Source organism: Hibiscus syriacus, unplaced genomic scaffold, assembly GCF_006381635.1.
Source record: "Hibiscus syriacus cultivar Baekdansim isolate YM2019G1 unplaced genomic scaffold, ASM638163v2 tig00110279_pilon, whole genome shotgun sequence".
In the NCBI taxonomy this organism is placed as follows: domain Eukaryota; kingdom Viridiplantae; phylum Streptophyta; class Magnoliopsida; order Malvales; family Malvaceae; genus Hibiscus; species Hibiscus syriacus.
The window spans coordinates 862334-886601 of NW_024062659.1; the positions used below are offsets into that span (position 1 = coordinate 862334).

Genomic DNA, 24268 nt, shown 5'->3' on the forward strand with positions numbered 1-24268 from the left:
GTATTTTAATTTTGATAAAGACGAACTGAAAATGAAGGATGAATTAAAGAAATAAGAAAATTATAAAAAAAATTAAGGGATTAAATTGAAAAATAAAAAAAACTTATTATCAAAAAGAGAAATTGAAGGGCGTATGTATTCCAGTATTGTTTAAAAGTATGTAGTTCAAATTTGATTAAAAATAATTTAAAATGAATGAGTAATTAAAGGAATAATGAAATTATAGATTAAATTGTATAGTCAAAATTTTAGTTTTTTTGAGCAATTTTTAATTTTTAATTTCAATTTGAATTATGAGTTGATAATTCAAGTTAACTTATATAACTTAAATAGGATAATTTAAAATTAAAAAAATTCAAATTTTCAAGTCTGGTAGATTTTATTATCCATACAGAAATCATTATAGATGCTCCATATTTATCACTGACATCTGAATTTATATGCGTTTGTCTGGTCTCCTATGGGATGGGAAAGAAAAGAATCAAATTTTCTGTCAGATATTTAATGGGAATTGCAGATTCTATGGCAGTAGTCTTTTTAGAGGTGATGGACCAATTATCTACTCTCTGGAGATTTTCACAAGAACCCATCACTATCGTGTATAGTTTCTTTGTCTACCCTTTGAAAATTTCTTCAAAAACCATGCCTTTTTTTCTGAGATCTCCCCCCTTTTTAAACCCGTTTTTGTTTTCTTCCCCAATATATATATTTTTAATTCCCCCCTGAATTCTAAAAGGTTAGATTCTCATGTTTTGGTTGGTTGAAAAGTTTACCGCTGGAAAGGGGAAAAAGTTTTTTAGCGGTTAAAGTGTCAGTATCACGATAGTGCCATTACTATGATATCCAGCCAGGTGCTCTTTCCTTTTTAATGGCGATTTCTACTGTTTTTGTGAATAAATTTTAGGTTTAAATAGTGAGACAAGATATAAGTTGATGCAAGTTCTCTTTTCTAATTTTGTTTCAGGACTTAAAGATGTTCAAATCACTGGGTTTCTTGTGGTTGTGACAGTGAATGGATGTATATTTGTTACATTTTCTAGCTGATTCAGGTTATTTGCTGTACAAATTATGGAAATTCATAGGTATTTGCAGTAAAAATCTGTTGATTATGTGGGTCTGTGGTGTTAGAACTGTTGTTATCTACTAAAGTTTTGATTTACTGAAAATTTTTGTTTGGAGCTTGAATTCTCAGTCAATCTGTGCATAGACTTTCTGGGTTTTTATATATATATTTTTAATTTGTTTTTTGCATCGTCACTTTCATATGTTTCGCAATCGAAAACCCTAATCATGTCATTGTTGAATTCACATAGCATTAATTTATATATATATATATATAATTCTATGAACTGTCATTCGTTATCTTAGATTTTATGGCTTAGAGATATTTATTTTGTTTAATACTTTGCTGCCCTTTCATTCATCAATAGGTCAGCAATTCACAGAAGTCCAATTCTTTAATCCTCCGAGCAAAAACATTGTCGTATTCTTCACATACTCTTCTGGGACTTTCTGATTTTTGTTGGACTTCGATCTCGGATTAAGCTTTCGTTGGCTTTTTCTGGGTTTTCTTTTCCTTCTGTTCTTGCATATCTCATTTCTCGACATCTCTGCTGTTCATGAAAATCTATGGTTTTGGAGATGGATTACAGGCTATAGTGATTTGGACATTTAGTGAATTTAGTTCTCGCTTCCCGCTGGTGATATTCTGGAAACCGGTATTTGACAAGCTTAGATGAGTGTGGATGAAGCCGGTAGCAGTTCCGAGTGGACTAGGGTGCAAGACAAGGTGTTTGAGAATGCCCTTGCAACTTATCCCGAGGACTCTTCAGATCGGTGGGAAAGAATTGCAGCCGATGTACCTGGAAAGGCTTTGGAAGAGATTAAAGAACACTACAAGGTTCTAGAGGATGATATTAACGCGATTGAAGCAGGTTGTGTGCCTATGCCGTCGTATAATTCTTCCGAGAGTTCAGAAGGCGATGCTGGTGACGATGGAGCCGGTAAGAAGGGAACCAGCCAATTAGGGCATTATAACAGTGAGTCAAACCATGGGAGTAAGAATTCAAAGTCAGATCAAGAACGCCGTAAGGGAATTGCTTGGACAGAGGATGAACACAGGTGAATTACTTTTTGTGGTTTAAAATTCTTTGGCAGTTCTTACTTCCGCATACATTATAAATAGATTTCCTTCAAAGTGTGGGATTCAAAAGTCCAATGGACTTACTTTTTACCTTCTTTCCCGAACCTTGGAATCGCCTAACCAGTTCATATTTGGAATCCTTGATTTTTATTAGCTATTAGGAAGCTCTACGTGGCTTTGAAGTCATTAAGTGTGTGAGTCCAATAAATGAATAACATATCCGGAAATGATGTGAAACAGCCGAAAAGAAAATTGAATTTTGACGTTACCATGTGGGAGAGAGATCTTTCTGGTGTTTGTCCATTTCATTTTTTCAGAAAACTCGTGCCCTAAAAGATAATAATTACTATCTTTAAACATCATTTGTATGAAACGTCTGCCCTTAGTTGTATGTTTTGATTGCCTTGTAATCTCCTAACATGCTCGTATTTAGAATCCTTGATTTTTATTAGTTGTTAGGAAGCTCTGCGTGACTTTGAAGTCGTTAATGTGTGTGAAAGGCCAATAATTGAGTAATATATCCGGAAATGAAGTGAAGCAACCGAAAAGAACATGGAATTTCAATGTTACTACATGGGAGAGATATCTTGCTGGTGGTTGTTAATTCCTCTTTTCCAGAAAACTCATGCCCTGAAAGAAGATAATTACCATCTTTGAACGTCATTTGTGTGGCATTTGTTCCCTTAAGTCATATGTTTTGATTGCCTCGGAATCACCTAACCTTTTCATATTTAGAATCCTTGACTTTTATTAGTTGTTAGGAAGCTCTACATGGTTTTGAAGTGTCGGTGTGTGTGATGGGCCATTATAAATGAATAATATATCCGGATTAGATGTGAAATAGCTGAAGAGAACATGAAATTTCAATGTTACCACGTGGGGGAGAGATCTCTCTGGTGGCTGGCAATTTCTCTTTTCCAGAAAACTCGTGTCTTAAAAGATCATAACTGCGATCTTTAAACGTTACTTGTATGGCATGTGTGCCCTTTTATCGTATTTTTTCGATTGCCTTGGAATGCATAACCTGTCTGTATTTAGAATACTTGATTTTTAGTAGTTTTTAGGAAGCTCTACGTGACTTTGAAGTCATTGGAGTGTGTGAAAGGACAATAAATGAATAATATATGCAAAAATGATGTGAAATAACCAAAGAGAACGTGGAATTTTGATGTTACCACATGGGAGAGATCATTTTGGTGGTTGTTCATTTTCTATTTTCCAGAAAACCCCTGTCCTAAAAGATCATAACTACTATCTTTGAACATTACTTGTATGATACATGTGCATTTTTGTTGTATGTTTTGATTGCCTTGGAATCGTTTAACCTGTCCGTATTTAGAATCCTTGATTTTTATTAGTTGTTAGGAAGCTCTTCTTGTCTTTGAAGTCGTCGATGTGTGTGAGGCAAATGAATGGATAAATCTGGAAATGATGTGAATAACCGAAGAGAACATGGAATTTCAATGTTACCACATGTGAATGATATTGCTGGTGGTTCATTTTCTCTTTTCTGGAAAAATTGTGGCCTAAAAGGTAATAATTACTATCCTTAAACGTCTCGTGTTTGACACTCATTCCCCTAATCCACAGATTAACCGTTTAACCCTGTCTGGCGTGAGTGAATCTTTTGGAAAACCCCATATTACCCCTCCTTTTAAAGCTAAAGTTGGTATTTGAGGTATCGGTTTATTTCTGCTGACATATGTAGTGCTAGCTGAAGTTGATTCTGATATGGAAGGAAACGAATAGCTTGAGAAGGGTTATGGTACAGGATGTGGATTTACTTTGTTCAGCCATTTAAAGTTTGCCGATTTTGTCTCGTATTTTTGATAATTTTCTAAAGAGATGTTGATTTGCTCCTCTTTCTCCCTTCATTTTTCGGTGTTTAGCATTAGTGATTTGACAAATTCAATGTTCAAAGGTCTCACAAATAACCATTGTTAAGCTTTCCATAATAGCTTGAGAAGGGTTATGGTATGGTGATGTCTTTACAATGGGCACTGATGCAAGCGAAATGCTCGAGGACTCTGGTTTTGTAAGACTGTTAAATGACTCTTCAGAGCCCCACCCTAACCTGCATGATCTTCTTTAGGAGTTGTTTGTCTGAAACCTTGGATCTGAAGTTAAAGGGAAGGTAGGTGATTCCCTTGAGGTTTTACAGATACACACAGAATATTCCAAAGAATCAGATAGGAAGTGGTAGGTTCCAATGCTCTAATATGCTTCAATCGATGATCAGTAACGGATTAAAGCATGCATGAGAGATCTATATTGTTTGTATTTACCGATATACGATAGTGATATGCTTGAATAATCTTGAGTTGGTTCTTTGGTTGCCATTTTTGTTTTGAAGTGATTTGGCTTCTAAAATGCCACTGTAATTATTGACAGCTTAACAATGGGTTATTTGTGAGACCTTTGAACATTGAACTTGTCATCAGAATCTCCTACTACCTATGTTGCTCCGACCCTTTATTTTTTTCCCTGAAGTATCTATATTTGATATCCGTTTCCAACACATATCCGTGCTCCGACCCCTTCATTTCAACTGTGTTTGTACTTACCTATGAATGTGAGATGTATTTTGATACGTAATTTGACCTATGAAATTATCATATTTTGATTTTAATGCTGTGTTTGATTTGTTTTTTTAATCTTGATAATCAGGTTATTTCTTCTTGGTTTGGATAAATACGGGAAAGGTGACTGGCGAAGCATATCCCGGAACTTTGTGGTCACAAGAACACCAACCCAAGTTGCGAGTCACGCTCAAAAATATTTCATCAGATTGAACTCAATGAACAAAGATAGGAGGCGATCCAGCATCCATGATATTACCAGTGTTGGCAATGGAGACATTTCATCACCCCAAGGTCCGATCACTGGTCAATCAAACAGCCCTGTAGCCGGATGTTCTGCTGGAAAACCAACCAAACAGCCTCCCGGACATCCCTCCGCACCACCCGGTATCGCTGTGCACGGTGTTCCAACTATAGGGCAACCTATAGGAGGTCCCCTTGTCTCAGCAGTTGGCACACCAGTGAATCTCCCTGCACCGGCATATATGGCTTACGAAGTCAGAGCGACTTTACCAGGAGCAGTGGTTCCGGGTGCACCCGTGACATATCCGATGCCACATACATCCGCTCATAGGTAATGTTACAATGATGTCTAGTTGCAAAATGTACAAAAGGGAAGAAGACTATTTGCTTGTGCTGATAATCAGCCTTAGTAAGAATTGCTTAATTGCTAGGACAAGATGTGTATGTCATTTATTTGTTCTTAATAAGGCCACACGGAGAGAATTTAAATGTATTTTTATAGGGAAACTCTGGAAAATGAAAATGTTAAATATGGCAGATTTATGGTTAGGACACCATTTTGGCACCCTCTTTTATTAGCGTTAGACTCTGTCGATGAATTATCTCTTAGGAATAAGACTCGGTTTTCGCTTGTTGTATACGACCTATTAGGTTGTTATTGTATTTGTATCACGTCTCAAGTGTTTTCTGTAATGGAGTTCTGGCCTTTTATTCGAGGAATTTCGCTTCGATAACCGATCTTGTACGTTGATAAATTTGCTAACGGTCAACATCCACAGGCATATTTTTCGTATTTGGACCCATTTTGTACCTCATTGCTAGTGATAGTTGAGTCTACTTTAGAGAAGCATGCACCAGGAAACAGCATCAATCAACTGCAAGTATGCTGAAGATTCATGAGAAACAAAACCAGTCAATAAATTTGAAGATTCACACGCCAATACTGCATAGGCACCAATAAAACTCGTTCAATCCAACTCAAAACTCGTTCAGAAACATTTTCGAGTCACCTAACTAATCGTTACGATCAAATGAAATGAAACCGTTACGATCAAGTAACAATCAAATGAAATGAAACCAAAGCTGTTCTTGGGAGAGGAATACATAAGTCATTTCCAACATTAAGAATGGGATATGACTCTTATATTCAATAATTTTCTTTTGAATAGTCCGAAACGAGTAATATATATTCAAAAAAAATTAATCTGATGACAGTTCTCACCCATGAAGTACTTTCCTGAAATGAACTAAAAGATAACTTAAGCTAAGCAAAATTAACTCTCGATTTGCAGCATTCAATACCCAAGACCTGAGAATTTCGAGAGTGATACTCATCAACAAAATCTACTCGATCCATCTCTAGATGGATATGCGTTGTGTCAATAGACACTCTACATGTTACCGGTTCATGTTCTCCAAATAAAAGAGCACAGTTCTCGTAAAAACCATCTTTTGGTGGTAGATTTAGCAAAGAAGATTTTGGAGCTGACACCATTTGTTTACTGCTAGTACTAGTAAAGTTTTCCCAATCTTTAATCATAGATAACAAGCGATGTGGGCGACCTAGAAGCTCCGATACATATTCCATGTCACCTTTGGCTAGCGCGCGTCGAACACGGGTAGACGAAACTTGCCCCCTGTCTTTTAAATCTAAACGATTCATATTTCTAGCATCTTGGTGCCTGTCCATGACAGAATTTATAATGTAAGCAGCCATACCAAACTCATCACACAATCTCACCAATTCTGAAGCATCACCAACAGCTTTATAACCAAAGCGATAGTTTTCACCTGTGACAATTAGCCATTAAAACAACCTATTTTAACATTGATGAATTAATATTTCACCAGATAATTTTGAGAAAAATACTATCAAAGAGTCGATACAGCTTTTAGCGTACCTGCTACAACTCCACAAACTGCCAGCTCCTTTGCTAGCTTCTCCACAAACTCCATCGGACTAAGATGCCTAACACTGGTAAATTGTACCTGGAACTCCTTGGGAGCCGCATTACCACAATTCGGAGCCCAAGAGGAAAGAACACGATCACATCGGGCAACTGTGGGAGGCCTGTTTAAAACCCATACTTGGCTTCATTAGGATCAAGTGAAAAAGCCTAAAGGTTTAAACCATTACACAAACATTATAAGCATATGTAGACCATAGTACTAAATTGAGGCCTGCATCATAATGTTTTTCAAGGTTATCGCGACACCGCAACTGCATCCGCAATTTAAAAACAGTTATTTCTAGGAAACAAATCACGTCGTAACATCCGCAACACTCGTAATTGCAACCACAACTTAGTACTATAAATTGTAGATGTATAAACTTTACCTAGGCTCCCAACCAAGGACTTCGGCCATTCCTACAAACGACAAAAGATATGGGATTCCAACCTTAGATGCTTGAATTGCAAGTTCTTTATGACCAATATGAAGAGCATTAAACTTTCCCAATGCAACAATCCCCTCTGATGTATTAATGCCAACAAATAACATAAAAACACTAACACAAAAATATATACAATTACACATACACACACATATTGTAACACCCCAATTTAGGGGCTAAATTTTAGAATTTTAAAGTGGTGGATTTAATTGGTATTTTGAGAAGAAAATTGAGGATTAAATTGAAAATTTTCAAAGTTGGCAGACTGTTTTATAAAGTGCAAGAAATTCAGTGACTAAACCCATGGGTTGTCCATTTTTCTTTTGGAGAGAATTATTACATCTTCTCCCCGTATGTTTCTGCAGATGGTTTTCATCATTTCCCCCTTCCCCTCAACCCTCCTTTCAACTCCGATCTATTCGTCGTCCGACCTCCGATCGACGAACCGAAACCACCATCGTATTCGTTGTCGACCGATGAACAAAACCCCTCAAACCTCTCGTTGTGAATCGGCGCCGTTCGTCGTTAATTTCAGTCGGAAGTATCGTCGATTTTAACTCAATTTCAGTTAGTTTTTCGTCGATTCACGACAATCTGGCCATCTGTTTTCAACACCTCCCGCACCATCGTGTTCCTTGTGCCGTTCCGAGTCTGCCGGTGTCCTCTTTGTCTCCGTCGGCGGTAGTGCGTGAGGAGGTGAAACGGTCAAAGTTTTGGATTTGTTGTAATCGAGCTCTCCACCGTTCAAAATTGTGAACCGAGCTTTGTAATTGTCTCAAAATCACTTAAAATAATTTTTAGGAATTTTTCCAGGAATTTTCCGACACCGTATCACTGTTCATGCGCCACACGCGCCACCCTCCGAGAGTGGGCATCGTCTGGCTACAGGGTGTTAATTTTGTAATTAATTTCGGTTAGGGTGATGTTTGTGTAAAACGGTCAATTGTTGACCGTTGACCGGCGTTGACCATTGTTGACCAGAACTTTGACCAGCATTGATCGGGCGTTGAACGACCTTTGACTTTGACTGTGTATACCTATTCTGATGTTTTTTACGTTCTGAATTTATTTTTGGGGTCCGTTTCGCCAAATTTAAACCCGATAAGTTGGTTTTCACTGATTAATCACTCGATTCGATCCCTTTTTTCAGAATTAAGCCCCTTTTTTGATGAAATGTTTATAGTTATGCATCTGAGGAATTATTGGAACATGATTTCAAGATCGAGGGTGTTCGAATGGAATTTAATGGTCGATCAGTATTGCACAGAAATCGAGGTAATACTTTACTACCTCTTTATGCTTTATGGAACATGTGAATATTGGTAAATGCATGAATAAGATAATGTTGGTCTCGTATGTGTAGTTAATTAATTTCTACACTCGATCCGAATACGATAAAAATTCGGTAACTGATTATGGTTCAGATGACTTTTATAAGAAATTGATGGATTGTTAGAATTAAAATTACAAGTTTTGTGTTTAGTGATAAAGGAATCAACTTGGATCTGTAACATATAATTTATTTCATCAAAGGTACTTGGATGGAAAATTAGGAGAATATTCTGGTAGGGTAAAATTACAGAAATACCCTTATGTTGTAAGATGATAAGAATTGTATCTGGAAGTTGACTAATAACTCTGAAATGATATATTGATCTGATATAACTACAGATGTGTATAAGAAATGCTAGTTTGCTAAGAAAATTTGGATAACCGGGTTTTAACCCAATAGGGTTTATGCAAGATACTAGAAGTCTATTAATGAATCATTCCGAGATCAAAGAATGTTCGGAAAAGCAATTAACCATTGGATCTCTAAAGTATAATTATTTTTGTTAAGAGTTAATACCGAAAGTATCTGGTTAAGAAATTACGAAAATGCCATTGAGAGGTAAAAATAGTCCAAGTTAACTCTAAATGGGGAAGTAACATGAGAATTTGTTTTTAAACCGATAAATTACTGATTTGATTGTTGAGATCCTATTTTTGTATGAAAAATTCCTGATAATCCGTTAGTAACATCTGAAAAGGCATTTAACCTGGAAATCTCCGACTTGAGTAAGTACATTAAGAATAATAATTTATCGATGGTTATATTTTGTCAGAATTGTTCGAAATGACTAAAATAATGATAAGTTTGAATTCGATAATGAGATCGGACAGAAGAAAATGATTGTGATACACTAGATCTGTAAAATGACCAGAATACCCTGTAATGGAAATGACCCAAGAATAGTACTAAGCTCATGAATGATTGGATATCCTCGAACTCTGAAATTAATAGAATAAAATCGAGCATCAGAATGACCAAAAGACCTTTATGACCAAGAATAAGTAAATGTTTTGGGTTCATTAAGGAATTCAAATAAATATGGTTGTGGCATTACCCTTAAAAAGCTATGGAAAACACCTTAAGCGGGTCGATCAACGATAATAATATGTCAGTACCTGAACGACATAGATATCATTTGAATGTGTGTTCGTCTTCTAAGGTTTGGAACGATGATAATTCTGGAAGTACTTGACTCAGCTCGACTCTAGAGCTCATACATTACTAAGAAGTGGGTATTCATGAGACAAATAAACCACGAATATTAGAATGACTTTATTATATGATTAAATTGAATTGAAAGGAAGTACAATATGTATTTGAAATTCAGAAATGTCTGAAATACGTTGGAAAACTCTGAAGAAATTGGGATAGACTTGATTGCTAAATGTACTAAGTAACCTCAATGACTGAAGATTAAGTAAGTGATTTGGATAAGTCTGGAAACTCTGATGAGTTTGCATAGTGTATTATTCCTATGGATCATCAACCAAAAATCAAGTACGTTGACCTTTCCTAATATCGTTGAAATGTAGAAATGAAATAACGACCGTGGAATATCTGTTCGTTACCTTAAGTTGTATTCAGTGATGATTCTGAAGAGAATCTTTGGATAATAAATTTTGTATTAAAGAGTGAGTACTTTTGAAAGGCAAGGATTTGACCAATCAACTGGTATCAGTTCTGGGAGTTGTTTGATAATCTGATCGATCAATATAAATGGTAAATGTCCTGAATCTTTGTTTCTCCTTTATCGACTCAAATCCCTTCGATCATGTCTGATTCACACAATTAACTCGAATGCAAAGGATTTTGTATATTCCAACTTTGTTGAGTAATGAAATTACTCTCCATAAATATGAATCTATAACTCATCTGTATAAACATTCATGAACACCTTCCTGATACACTTGAATCATAGTGGAATTCTAAAGTATCGATTTTAATGTTTGCTTTGAACGAGTAGTAATTGACTCCTTTTTAATAGAACCTCATGCCTGGGATTTGATAAAAAGACATCAGTTTCATGTTATCTATGCTGATAACTGTAAAATGCCTCTGATAAGTACTGGGATTTCTCTAGTGTGTTCCTTATTTTTTTTAATAAATTGCTTTATTGTTTTAACATGAGGTACACTGAAATCTATGGTTACTGTTTTATGGATGCACCGACTTAATGGTGATGGCTTATGGATTTGTATCACGGTATTGTATTGGAGATACAAATTTGTTAGTAGTAGCTCTGATCAAGCTGGAAAATATGGACCTAATGTGTTTAGGCTCTGGCCCTGAGATCATTGGGTAGGCCCTGTAGCCCTAAGATGTGTTCTTAGGTAGGCCCCGTGGCCCCGAATTTTCTTGGGTAGGCTCTCAGTCCTTAAGATGTTCTCTTAGGTTAACTCTTTATACGATGGTTTTAAAACACGAGTTTAAAAAGCTCCACTACAGTATGGTTTATGGGATTTACTAAAATATCATTTGATTAGTGTACTATTATGATTTTATCGTACTGTTGGACACTAGACATCCTATTTGACCTCCTGAAAATTTGATACTATGAATGCTTCCTATGAACTGAGATATTCATGGCTTCTATTTGTTGAACTACCAGTGGAACTCCAGATTATTCCGAAAACCGGTATATGTTTGATTAAATAAGAAATGATATGGCTTTCCATTTATTGGCATGTCTTGCAGCAGTATCTGGTAGTTCTGTATTACTGAGCTTTTCGAAGCTCAGTCTATTACTCACCAGTGCAGGTTAAAAGAATCGTACCAGTGCAACTATCAACATCAGTAAGGGAGTTCTTTCGGCGTTTCTTGCAGAGTATGGTACATGTGATAGGGGGCATGTAGATTGTATTTTGGTTTATATACGAGTCTGAAAATCTATTTTACTTCTGAATACTGATAAATTTTATAAGTTGCATGTTTTAATTAAAGTTTTAAATTTTCTGATATTTTTACAGTGGGTCACTCCGGTGGCCCTAATGTGACACTCCTGATTTTTGTCACATTTTATTAAAAGGTAAATTCCGCATGTAGTACCTAAACTGTAGTTTGGTCTGTTTTAGTATCTAAACTTTTAATTTTTTTTAAATCCATCCTAATGTTTAGTTTTTATTTTCTTTTAGTACCTCGCCTTTAAAAACTTAACGGATGATTCACCTGTGGTACCTTTGTTATGGTTAAATTGTAAAATTTTATGTCATGAAATTTATTAATAAAATAAAATAGAGTGATTAAAATATTAGCAATTTGAAAGTTAAGAAATTAAATTAAAAAAATTTAAACTTTAGTACCAAAATAGGAGTGAGAAGATGGTTGAGTGATGAATGATATAATTTACTCATAAAAATGCAATACGGTTAAATTTTGGTGACGCACTAAAATGAAACAAAAATTAAATGTTGGTAAGGTTTATAAAAATTTGAAAGTTTAGGTACTAAAATGAATTAAAATTGATAGTTTAGGTACTTAACGAGTAATTTACCCTTTGCTGGATTTAAGGGTTAATGTACCTTTTATCCCCTGACTTTGGCTTTGATGTGCAATTTTCCCCTTACTTCTTTACACTTTTAAACTCATGATTAAAGTTCTTATTTATAAATTTAAATTATATAAAGTTTTAAGATTTATATTTTAAATTTTAATTTAATAGAAATTCAGACTGCAATAAAGATTCTTGTTAATGGCATTATCATTTCTCAAAGCAAAAAATACATTCAACTCTTGCACAGCTGCACCGGGTTCGTTTACAACGAGGGCGATGTCCAGGCAGATTCAACTCGTGTTTTCTGGCTTCTCAACTAGCACCAGGTTCAAACCGAGTGCAAAACACAAATCACTAATGTTTCAAGATCGATGTGGATCAAACCAAGTGCAGAGAACAAAGTTGTAAATTATTTCTTGACATGGAAAGGGATTGCAATGTATTGATTCTTTTCCTCCAAAACATGATAACTCGAATGCCGATCTTGTGGTTCAACGAACAAAGCGATCACCTGTCTACTACGCAGGAGAGGAGATTGGCTCCTCTTCGGTGAAAAACGGGATAGGTTTTGTTGGAGCAGGCGGGCGGCCGATGCTGTCAACTTTATCCTTCAACTTCGGAGGAGGCCTGGCTGGTTTCGGCAGCAACCTTCCCTTCTTTTCGAACCACTCGGGTTTAAGCAGAGCTCTCAACCCTAATTTGTTATAGTGTACTCTCCTCACAGATCCACCGGCAGCTTCAGCTTCTTCCTTTGCTCTAACAGTCACCCTTGAGACCTGTAAATTTCAATGGTAAGACCAACTTTTTGACTGGTTCGGATTAAAAAAAGGATATACAGGAACAATGACTGATTCAAACTCTCAGAATCCAAAGGTTCTCGCTCACTTTCACTTCGACATCATAGAACATCTTTTAACTAGGACTAGCATAACAGTACTGCAACCATGGAAGGATCTGATGATGAAAACTATGAAAAGATGATACCAAATTATGTTCCGATAATCGTCCGACCATAATTAATAAATACATTAGTTGAGCATTCTAAACTAACATAAGTTAAATCCAAAAACAGCTAAGAAATGATTCTTTATCTATATTATAGTCAAATCAGTAGCATATAGCAAGAACGGTTTCAGAACAATCATTTACCTCAAGATGAATTGGCCATTTGATTTGTTCAGCACCACGACCCATCAACCTTACCCCATCCTCGATCTGTTTCCCGATGGCCCCAGCATCCTATGTACAACAATAATCAGTGTGAACACTGCCCTTAAAAGGAGATTTAAATTTGGATATCAGAACAAGAGTTAATTCTACAAGAAGTGGTGAAAAAGGGAAATGATAACAAATTGCATTTTCCCTTCGTCATAAACATCAACACACGAATTAGTTCTCAGTTCCAGAAAATACATAACTTTCCATCTTGTATAATACCATATCCGAGATCAAATGGTTAGAATTATAAGATCACATTTCCTTTTAGATCTTCAAATAATACTAAAGAAACATATGCTCATCAGATGATTTTAGGAAAATCGAAAATAATGTGCCGCTAAAAGAATTGAAAGATCAATTATTTCTGAGGTGCAGAGTAAAAAATTATCAAGAGTAGAAATCCTGGTCTAGCTGGTTCGCTTTGAGCTTTTCACCGAATATTAACAGTGTAACAAGGAACAACCAGGATATTGTGCCAGGTTACTGTTGAACCCCCCCCCCCCCCCCCCCAAAAAAAAAAAAAAGCAAGAGGACCAGGTGTATGCGTCGGACATGGGCATGTATCTGACTCGAGTAAGGTTAGATTTTCTAAGTTTTCCTATATATTTGAAGGATCCTAGAGGCCATATTCCCATATCCAAGTGTCGGACTCATAACCATCATTTATATACAATGTTGTTTGTCATTGCATTAATAAAATATATATATTTAACAAGGACCATAGACATTAGGCATGGGAAGCCCCTATAGCTCAGTGGTAGAGCGTCAGTCTTGTAAACTGAAGGTCTGTAGTTCGATCCTGCATGGGGGCATCCTTTTTTAATCTTTCAATCTTAGTTTCTGTTGTTTTTCCTTCACGTCTGTATTGTTCCGGTTGTAAGCTTGCTGCTGACACTGTGTTACCGCTTAAAAACGGGACTCGTATCTCGATCGACGGCATTCACGATTCAGTATGAATGAATACGTAAACCAAAGCACAATCCGAGCACGTCAGAAACAATCAACTTACTGAAAGCAGAAGAGAGGGCTGACCGGACTAACAGATACAACATGGTGTTAGAAAACCATCTTTGATCCCTGGTATAGTGTAACTCCATCTGAGAAACCTGGTGAGGTAGGGTTTAAACGACAGTGAGGGAGCTTTAGCTGCTTACAGACCCAGGCGTTGTCAAACGACTTACAGGCCATGGTTTTATGCGTACCCACGTCGGGGAGAGGAAGAACTACGGAGCGAGACCGATATCGTCGTAAGCCCTGCAGAAGAAAGGTTCGTTTAATTTACATCTTCGACCCCTGTTGAAAAACCATCTTCTCAACCTGGCTTTGAAAAAGCTCCTAGCGCACCCTGGCTGAACGGAAGTGTAAGGGTGCTTCCTGCTTTCCTAGCAAAACCATATGCGGAGGATCCAGGATTAGGCTGAGATGCCAGGGCTAGACCCTGAAATCGCAATCCACAGGCTTAATATCAAACCAGATGCTAAGCCCGTCAAGCAAGCGCAATGACACTTTCAGCCACTCCTCATAAAAGATGATTGATAAAGAAGTGCAGAAATTAAAGGATGTGAGTTTCATAAGAGAAAGATCCCGATTGGTTGGCAAACAATGCCTCAGTGACCAAGAAGAACGGGCGGATTAGGGTTTGTATCGACTTCAGAGACCTTTTAAAGCCTTTGATTACGTGGTCAAGACCCGGTACCATGGGTATGAGATGTGGCAGAAAATATCGAGAAATGGGTGTATAATTAACTCACAGAAATGCCCGGTCAAAGAAGGGCTTGCTAGAACTCTGAAGAAAGGCTTAAAGCAGAGCTTTCTCACTGACTCAAGAAAGGCTCAATCATCAGAAATGGTTCGAGGAGAGCTTCAATCGAAACTAAATAATTTTCAGTGCTAAGCAAAGCAGGGCAGTAACAGAAACTAAATAATTTTCAGATACCATTACCGATTCGAAGTTTCAGACTCCAATTATGTATAAGTCGAGCACGAACGACAAGTTTTAAGATTCGCCCCAATCATCATTGCTAGATTTTCAATGCTAAAGCTACACCAGACAGCAGCAAAGAAACTAATCATCTTCAAACACTATTAGCAGCTTAAAGTATCCAATCCAAGTTATGCACAAATCAAGCACATCCAGGAAGTTTAAGATTCAACCCATCATTGCTAGATTTTCAATGCCTATGGTAGCAGGGAAGAAACTAATACTTCTCGAAAGTCACTAGCAGCTCGAAGTTTCAGATTCCAATTATGTATAAGTTGAGCACGATCAACAAGTTTTAAGATCCAACTCACTCGTCGTTGCTATATTTTCAATGCTAAAGCAACACCAGACAGTAGCAGAGAAACTAATCATCTTCAAACACCATTGGCAGCTCAAAGTATCAAATTCCAGTTATGCATAAATCAAGTACACTGAACAAGTTTAAGATTCAACTCATCAGTGCTAGATTTTCAATGCCTATGGTAATAGAGATGAAACTAATACTTCTCGAACGCCATTAGCAGCTCGAAGTTTCGGACCCCGATTATGCAAAAAAAAAAGCACAATCCAGAACCTTGAGATTCAACTTACATTGCTAGATTTATGAATAATGAAGGAACTTGAAAAGCATTTGAAATTCAAGTTTACAAACCTTATTTCAACATGGAAAATGAACCTCAACAATTCTGGAAATCCCCAAACTCAAAAGAAACCTCAAATCTCCGTAACCCTGTTTCTTAAACCCTTTAAACCCTACTAAACCCTAATCAATCATGGGGTAGATGTCTTAAACAAAAACCCTAATAAGAAGACCCAAATTGTCCCCTTCAAAAACCTAATTGACTGACACTAACGTTCTGACAAAAATTCAACTCACACATCCACACATGAAACAGCAACCATATACAAATCTTGATGCAATCTAACACATATATATATATACACACACACACACTTCCAAGCAACAAGGGTAAAGTGGTCTACCCAAATTCAATTCGGACCCTCGCCTCTCCGAATCAAACTTCCCGGAGTACCCGACAACGATGCTAACAAATTCAGATGACCGGGAAGATAATTGCCAACCCTCGCCGCCGACGCTTCTCCCATAGCTTGCAGTTGTTGAACGAACAACGCGGCTGCAGTAGGTTGCTGAGAAGACTCCGCAGCGGCAGCAGTCTGGACAACCATCTCCGGCGGAGGTGCGAAGCTCCATACTTGACCGTACTCGGGCCTTGCTGGAAGAGTCCAGAACCCACCCATGTGTGTCCCCGCAGATCCCAAAATGGACCCCATATCTGGTCCCATCGCGATCGTCCCGGAATCGTCCTTCCCGGCGTTATCATCGTCGGACCTGACCCGTTTTCCGAGTATAAAACCGGTGGGACCAAGTAAAGGCTTATGGTCCAAACACATCGTCGTCGTCGGTAGAGAAGCGGAATTTCCCCGACCGCGGAGAGAAGCCGACACGGCGGAGAAATTGGCGGGAACTGTCCCGGTACCGGTGGCGGCTATAATGGAAGGCTCGGCTTGGCGTAACAGCCACTCAATGGTCTGACCATCGGATTTGTGACCCAGCTCACGAGTCAGCTGGAAAACACGAGCCGCACAAATGATCGGCATCCTGATTCTCCGGCCACGACCGTCCACTTTGCTGTGACGGTCTTTGGTCGGAGGCTTTTTCACGGCGAGAGAACCATTGGCCGGCGCTTGTGACTTGTTCGCAGCAACATCATCTGAATTTGACATGGGCGGGACTAGAGACTGTTACAGAAATCAATTCCCTCGCTTCCTTAGTGGGTTTTCTCCCGAAACTAAGATTTTCTCGTCTGTATCGGATTTATAATTATTTAAAAAAAATTATACTGTTGATTAATACAAAGCAATTCAATTTTCTTTTATTTTTTGTCATTTCGTTTGTAAAGTTAACGTTTGAGTTTTTATTTTATAATGTGAATGATCATAATATAATATTTAAAAAATAAATAATTAGTGCAAATGAAATGATTTTAGTAGTTAAGAAATTGTTATCGTATCTTGAAGTCTCGAATTTAAACGCGATATTTATAAAGATATATAAATATTTATTATCAAATACAAACACTCTTATAAATATTGTATTAGAATTCATGATTTCTAATAACAACAACAACAACAAAACCCTATTTTCATATGCAATCGGTAAGGGGAGGTAGGGTAGTAGGCTGCCCCAACGTTAGGTTGAGAGCAGCTTCCGTGGAAGACCTCCTACAATTAGAAAATTAAAAATAAAGATAAAATGCAATGCATGTATAAATATATATATATATATATATATATATATATATATATTAAACAGTATTTACATGCAGTCTTCATATACGCATCTATAATAGGAAGTAATCCCTGTAATTTAAATTCCTGCGTAAAAATCATTAAATTCATTTGGTTTGTATATAAATAATTAAAAATATTAAAGCTTGTTATGACATTATTAGCCTTATGGGCCACACGTTATATTAAAATAGTAATAAGAAGAACAATAAAACAAAAGTGGTTAGGCTAAGGTCAAAAACTTTTCAATTAACTAATCTTTCACTTTAGTTAATAATCTCGGCGTAAATGATGTCACTTTTGGTTAGCCAATTGTCAATCATAACTAAATCTCTCCCTTTTATTATCCATGTTATATATAAAAGAATAGACTTGGTGCTCAAAGCCACATTATATCAATTTAGTTAAATATTATTAAAACAATTTCTTTTCAAATAGGAATTTAATAAGTAATTTTAATGGTAAAAAGAATAATATTTATATTAGATATATTAGATTCGAACAATTACATCTATAAGATGTGTGCGCATGTCACTATAATTTTCCTCTAGTCATTATTTTATACTTCATTTTCTAATTCTTTTATATGTTCTTAATTGTCACAACAATATCAATCTTAAAATGATCATCTATTGCTATTTTTTTTCTCTTTTCATTTAATATGAGTTTTCTCATTTTTATTTAGTTAGTGGTTGTTTGTTTACTTCAGAATGATTAAGCACTGAATGATTCAAATATTGAATGATTCAGAGGTTCTGTATGAATTAGCTCTGAATGTGACATGCTGTTTGATAATAATTCTGAATCATTCAGAATGTTCCTTGGTGCTGAATCATTCAGCACAGTCTTTATTCAGAGGTCAGAAACAAACACGCTGAATGCTGAACAGTTCCATTAAGAGGTAAACAAACAACCCCTTACTCTTTTTATATGCAATTTATATATATATATTTTTATCTTTTCTTATATATGTTTGTTTTCATGGTTAGATTTGAGGTTACATCTATATTTATAAATGACATTTATTAAATGATGAGAATAACAGTAAAAAATGAAAAGATATTCACTTAAAAAAACAAAGAATTAATATCAACATTTGATTTCCCTCAATCTAACTGTCCTAAAAAAATGTAAGACAAAATTTTATGCGATGTAAATGAATCTTATATATTTGATATTTATCCTTTATCACAGATAATAATATTTGTTTAAATTTATTATTTATTTAATTGAAATTTTAATCCTTTGTTTCATATGACCCTTTTTAATTTTTTTAGTGACTAGTTTATACACATCGATAGTTTTAAGAAAAAATATCCGAATTATATGATTAATTTACTCTTCTTATAATTTTAACTATTTTCTTTATTTAATAAAATTTATTTATAAGGAAAAAAAAAATTTATAGTACGAAATACTTTACAGAATTAATATTACCACAGAAAACTGTTGATTTTATTTTTAAAAAATTCAAGAAAAATATTAAAAAATGTTTTTTTTAAGAAAAACCACTACACGTATATGTATATGCAGATACAAGTTGATTGTGATGGGCAACACAATGGAAGCCACAAAATTTTCAACATGTGAAACAAGTGGAGCGTGGTCCACTTGGTTTTGGTACTATTAATGAGAGGGGCCATGGGGATCCGGCTGGTCATCAGTAAATTCCATCTTTTCCTTTGCCGCCTTCATGAAAATGAGATGCAATTAGGTACCACAATAATTAAATCCTTCTGAGATCAAAGTTATTTTTTTTGAATTAATCAATGGTATCCGATCTATTGATCGACTAATTCAGATCAAAATTATTCTAATCCCATACTTAAACTATTCATAGTCCTCCAGAACGTAAACAAGTTCGAATACATAAATTGTTACGAAAATAACGATACCAATTGAATTAAAACTCGGTCAACAGCGAAGAAAGGATTAACACATCAGTTGTTTACTTCAACAATGGCCCTAAAGGCCTGACCTTGGAGAAGACTATAACCATTTCAATTGAACTAAAACTCGGAATTCAACAAAAACCGAAACCAATCAAATACCACAAAAGCAACTGAGACTAATCGGGATCAAGATTTGGGAGACAGAAAACATTTACCTTTCTAGACTTACCTATGGTGGTTCCATTATGTCTTGCGAACGATGCTTCGGAACAGCGGCTTTATTTTCAAGTAGTAATAGCTTGCTGATATAAAGGGGAAGACAATACATAGGGATCAAATAATCTTATACAACAATTTATTGAAGATTAAATGCAACTTGTCTTTGACAAACAAAGCTGTTAAGTTTTACGACGTAAATATAGTACTCGAGACCAAAACACTAATCTCAAATTATCCATGTTTAACACCTCTCTCATACCCAAACTCTGCAAGTGGAAGTTTTATCACCGTGTCACATGAAACAAAAGTGGGTATTTTGTTGCATTTAAGCTGCCAAAAATCAAATCCAAGTTAGAATTCCATTATACAACCACGACTCGGCTATATTAAATTTGACCATGTAAATGCAGGCAGAATAATAAACCTGGCATCATGAAAATGAATGAAAGTATTAGTGCACCATGCAAGCATATGTGCCACCATAAGAAGAAACTACAAATTCCAAACTCCAATGGCCAGAATTAAAAGTCATTCAAATTCCATTTATCCCTACTTCAACAGTATTAAAAATCATTCAGATAATCAGATTGACATTCGACATTGGCCATAATGAATGCAAGAAAAGGCTCATAGAGCATTAAAAGCGAACAATCAAAAGCTACTAAGCTACTAACCAGTCTCAATATTCATATGTTCACTACATTAAGCCAGATGTCTCAACAATACAAATAAATAAAGAACAGTCTAAAGAAAATATAAATGGTTTGAAGCCCATTTTTACCACAAGTGTCTTCAGAAAGTTAACCATAGTGTAACATGTGAGAACCTAAGCATATATTGCTACATAAAAATTCCAGAAGAAAATTGGTCCTATGAACTTTTTAGTTTCTACTGAAAAATTTTACTAAAAGCATATATTACTTCACTTACCCCATCCTTCTATTCTTTTGTGATTTTTACATCTATCAAGTTCAGATAACATTATACATAAATGTGAAAGCTCCACTTTGGTATTCAACCATTTATGATATTAGTTCCTACCACCTCAACCCAGCAAGATCAGAACCAAGCCTTTCACAGCTAGCGTCTGTTGTATTCTTTGAAACTATACCAACTATAAGTATAGAACATGACAAATCCATTGTTGACAAAAAACTACTCAGAAAATATAAGTTAAAATGCTAAAAAAGCACTTGAACCCTTTCACATATGTCTTTGCTAAATATGACCCTATACTTTTAGTGTACTCAGACAAGCCCGTATCCTTCGATTTGTACTTAAATAAGCTCCTACTTCAGATAAAATGTGATTTTTATTTGGGACTTCAGATAAATATTGAGGAATAACTTAAAAGGTTAAGGGACTTATTTGGGAAAAGGTTAAAGATTAGGGGATTATTTGGATACAAATAACATTTTTATTTGGGTGTAATAAAATTATAAGAACTTTTATAATAAAATGGTAAAGTTGAAGGACCTCTTTAATATTTTAGTGGAAACCATAGCATCAGCACTACATAGGTATGAAGTATTAAGAAACTAACCACATATAATACCCTCCAAAATCAATGGGGCTACCATGTTAAATAATTAAAATCAAGCGAAGCGTCTAACAAAAAAATGCACCATTTATTGAAAACACTCGACAGTTGAGAACTTTCAAGAAATAATGCATATATTTCATCATTTTAAACAGTACTTTCCTGTTAAATTCACATAAATAACATATCATTTGTTGACCAAATGACGCGAGTCCTAGGGCTCTAAAAGAGCTTCATGACATGTATGACAATTCAATGTTATGTAAAGCTCAGAAGGCATTCTCATTTTCTTCTCCACAATAGCGTATGACTTTGTGATAACCAACAATGGATCAAAAGGGATGTAATAAAATTACCCAAACTCAGATGACCAGCTTCACTATATTAGATGGGAAACTAATTCATTTGCCATTTAACACCACACGATATGCACAATATATTGAACAAAAAGCATAAGTTTCAGCAACCCCATGTTTATCAAGATAGCACCATAAAAGGGATATAATACTGCATACAATTGTTAAATAAAAAGGTAAAAAAGATACTCACAATTCTCAATCCAAATCTTCCTGCCTGGTCTCTGTATTATCACCTGGTCTTGGTCCTGGACCAGGTCCAGGTCCCTGAGCTTGAAATGGCCAAGGCAGAGATATCCTAAAACTCCTCTCAACAGGCTGATTATCCCCATCAGACCTCTGCACACTATCACCACCGTCATTACCTTCACCCGTCCCCTGCTCCCTCCTCTCATAATCAGGATCATCGGTAGGCAACTCGTGACGACACACGGGGCACGAATTATGCAATTCCAGCCACGGCAATATACAATCCTTATGATAAAGATGCTTACATGGCATCTGCTTCGCTTCCGTCCCTTCCTCAAATTCGTCCATGCAAACCGCACACTGGTTGAACTCCGAATCCGAATTATCCTTTGTTATGTTCACTGAAGGTAGAGCTTCAATAGCTGATTTAGATGCAGGTGGGGTCCCGTACCGGTTGGGATCATTTTCGGCCAGCTGCTGGATCACATGCTCGAGGCCCGATCCGATGAAATAATCCCCTATGTTAGCCGGAAGCCGAAATCCCGCGTCGGACGGATTGTTCTGAATCACGAACTCGATTCGAGCCCCGCCTGAACGCAGATCGTTTATATGATTTTGGATGAAGGTAAACGGATCGAAAGCGAACGGGTCACCTCTGACTGACCGGGTCGGCCCAGGTAAACTAGGGTTATTAGTGTCACCGGGAGTAGAGGATGATGAAGTTGTCGTGGATGAAGAAGACGGATGAGGAACGGCAGGAAAAAGGAGCGGAAGCAAGTCAGCGAACGGGTCAGCGAACGGGGCTGAATTCAGATTCGGGTTGAGGAAGCCGGGGCCTTGATTAGGGTTTGAGCTTTCGTATTCCTCGAGGAATCCCTCGTTGCATATGGGACAAGAAGGATCGGAAGATGAAGGGGAAATTGTGACCGTCACGGAACGGTTGCATTGGTAGCAAAAGAAAGGCTTATTGGTTATGCCGACGGTGTTAGCGTCGCCGACTCCGCCGGTGACGTTCCCGTCGGACGACATGTTTTTTTCCCCGGGTTTAGAGTTGTTTGGGACGGAGCCGGGAGAGCTGGATAGGGAAAATGAGAAACGTGGAAATGAAGGCATTTAGCGATAGAGATTTTCTCTTCCTGGAGGCTTCTAGAAGGTCTTCTAAATTTGATTAATTACTATTTAAATGATTTAATCCATTTTTTATGGTCACTAATCACTATTAGTAATACTATGCAAATCGCCCATCCGTATGCTATACATGTATAGTATTTATATGTTTTTTTATTATAAGATAAAATCATAAAATTTGATCAAGAATATCAACTTTTAAAAATTATAAAATAATCATTTGAATATGAATAATATTCTGAGCTGAATGTTAACTAATTAACTATGATATGATAAAATTTGATCATAAAATCTCAAACGACTATCATATCTCAGTCATCATGTTAACATCCAATTTAAATAAAAGATAATTTTTAACAAAAAAATGACGAGTTTTGAACATAATTAATAATAGAATGACTTAATAAAGTAATATCCTATAATCGAGGGATAATTTTAATCTTAAAGATCACGAATTTAAGTACTAACAATTATAAGAGTATCTAAGGTCGAAATTCGCCTTATCTTTTTTATCTTTGTTGTGTTGGTTTTGATTTAGATTTTTGTTACCACCATGGGTCAACCAATGAACTTTCAAATCTCACCCTATTGACATTCTATCATCACTAGTCTTCTAATTTCTATTCGTTCAACAACTTGTTCATGGATTATCATTTGCTCGACCAAGGCTCAAAACACCTCGTAAAATCAACACCAATACCCATTCTCGAAACCAACAATCGATTGACCTAGTGGAATAAGACACTAGATCCTTTAAGTAATGTTAGAGGTTCGTTCGAATCTTGACGATTACGAATAGAACAAACTGAATTGGGATGATCGCCTTCACCTCTATAATACCTGATCTGAATTAGTCGATCAATATATTAAAAACCGACGGTTATATCAAATACCCATTTCTCGAAAATAAAATGATCATAGTAACCTAAAACTTAAACTTACACAAAATCCATAATATAGAAGAAGAATAAAAAAGGAAAGGAAGTAACGTATCCATAAGATAAAATATCGTATTAATGGATGAAAGGACAATTGAGAGCAATGATAGTTAGGGTTCTTTGGGAGAGGATGAAATGAAAAATAAAAGAAAAGGGAGGTTGGGAAAGTTTGAGACAGTGGGCATGGGTCGGGTCGGATTTTCGACCCACCTAACTTGACTAAAAAATTCTAATACCTCCACCCGAAACTCGACCCAATCCGAATAAAAAAAACCACTTTTACATGCTAATTACTAATTTTATCATCTCATTTG

At 36.2% G+C, this 24268-nt stretch overlaps 5 protein-coding genes and 1 non-coding gene across 8 annotated transcripts; 2 read left to right on the plus strand and 4 right to left on the minus strand.

Annotated features, from left to right (window-relative positions):
• Positions 1 to 734: 734 nt before the first annotated feature.
• Positions 735 to 5534, plus strand: LOC120115904 (transcription factor SRM1-like). 3 transcript variants are annotated; one of them, XM_039136513.1, is made up of 3 exons: positions 735 to 843; positions 1697 to 2121; positions 4811 to 5534. In XM_039136513.1, the coding sequence occupies exons 2-3, from the start codon at positions 1736 to 1738 to the stop codon at positions 5298 to 5300; spliced, it is 876 nt and encodes a 291-aa protein (XP_038992444.1). In that variant the 5' UTR covers positions 735 to 843; positions 1697 to 1735; the 3' UTR covers positions 5301 to 5534. The 3 variants fall into 3 exon arrangements, with proteins under 3 accessions (XP_038992444.1, XP_038992446.1, XP_038992445.1); XM_039136515.1 differs by having other exon boundaries at positions 736 to 911; positions 1699 to 2121; XM_039136514.1 differs by lacking the exon at positions 735 to 843 and adding an exon at positions 1446 to 1565 and having other exon boundaries at positions 1701 to 2121.
• A 680-nt stretch (positions 5535 to 6214) lies between these two features.
• On the minus strand, positions 6215 to 16285 carry LOC120115985 (FAD synthetase 1, chloroplastic-like). Its single transcript, XM_039136576.1, has 5 exons — positions 16270 to 16285; positions 15727 to 15746; positions 7304 to 7437; positions 6867 to 7036; positions 6215 to 6756 (listed from the first exon to the last, which is right to left on the minus strand). The coding sequence occupies exons 1-5, from the start codon at positions 16283 to 16285 to the stop codon at positions 6230 to 6232; spliced, it is 867 nt and encodes a 288-aa protein (XP_038992507.1). The 3' UTR covers positions 6215 to 6229.
• On the minus strand, positions 12627 to 13418 carry LOC120115906 (54S ribosomal protein L10, mitochondrial-like). Its single transcript, XM_039136516.1, has 2 exons — positions 13333 to 13418; positions 12627 to 12959 (listed from the first exon to the last, which is right to left on the minus strand). Exons 1-2 carry the CDS (start codon positions 13375 to 13377, stop codon positions 12702 to 12704), a joined length of 303 nt encoding a protein of 100 aa, XP_038992447.1. The 5' UTR covers positions 13378 to 13418; the 3' UTR covers positions 12627 to 12701.
• On the plus strand, positions 14142 to 14213 carry TRNAT-UGU. Its single transcript has one exon. It is a non-coding gene; the product is annotated as a tRNA-Thr (tRNA).
• Positions 15879 to 17207, minus strand: LOC120115909 (transcription factor TCP7-like). The gene has a single exon (XM_039136521.1). It carries the CDS (start codon positions 17126 to 17128, stop codon positions 16373 to 16375), a length of 756 nt encoding a protein of 251 aa, XP_038992452.1. The 5' UTR covers positions 17129 to 17207; the 3' UTR covers positions 15879 to 16372.
• A 2880-nt stretch (positions 17208 to 20087) lies between these two features.
• On the minus strand, positions 20088 to 22979 carry LOC120115908 (E3 ubiquitin-protein ligase RING1-like). The gene is made up of 2 exons (XM_039136520.1): positions 21893 to 22979; positions 20088 to 20133 (listed from the first exon to the last, which is right to left on the minus strand). The coding sequence occupies exon 1, from the start codon at positions 22915 to 22917 to the stop codon at positions 21898 to 21900; it is 1020 nt and encodes a 339-aa protein (XP_038992451.1). The 5' UTR covers positions 22918 to 22979; the 3' UTR covers positions 20088 to 20133; positions 21893 to 21897.
• Between the last annotated feature and the right edge of the window lie 1289 nt (positions 22980 to 24268).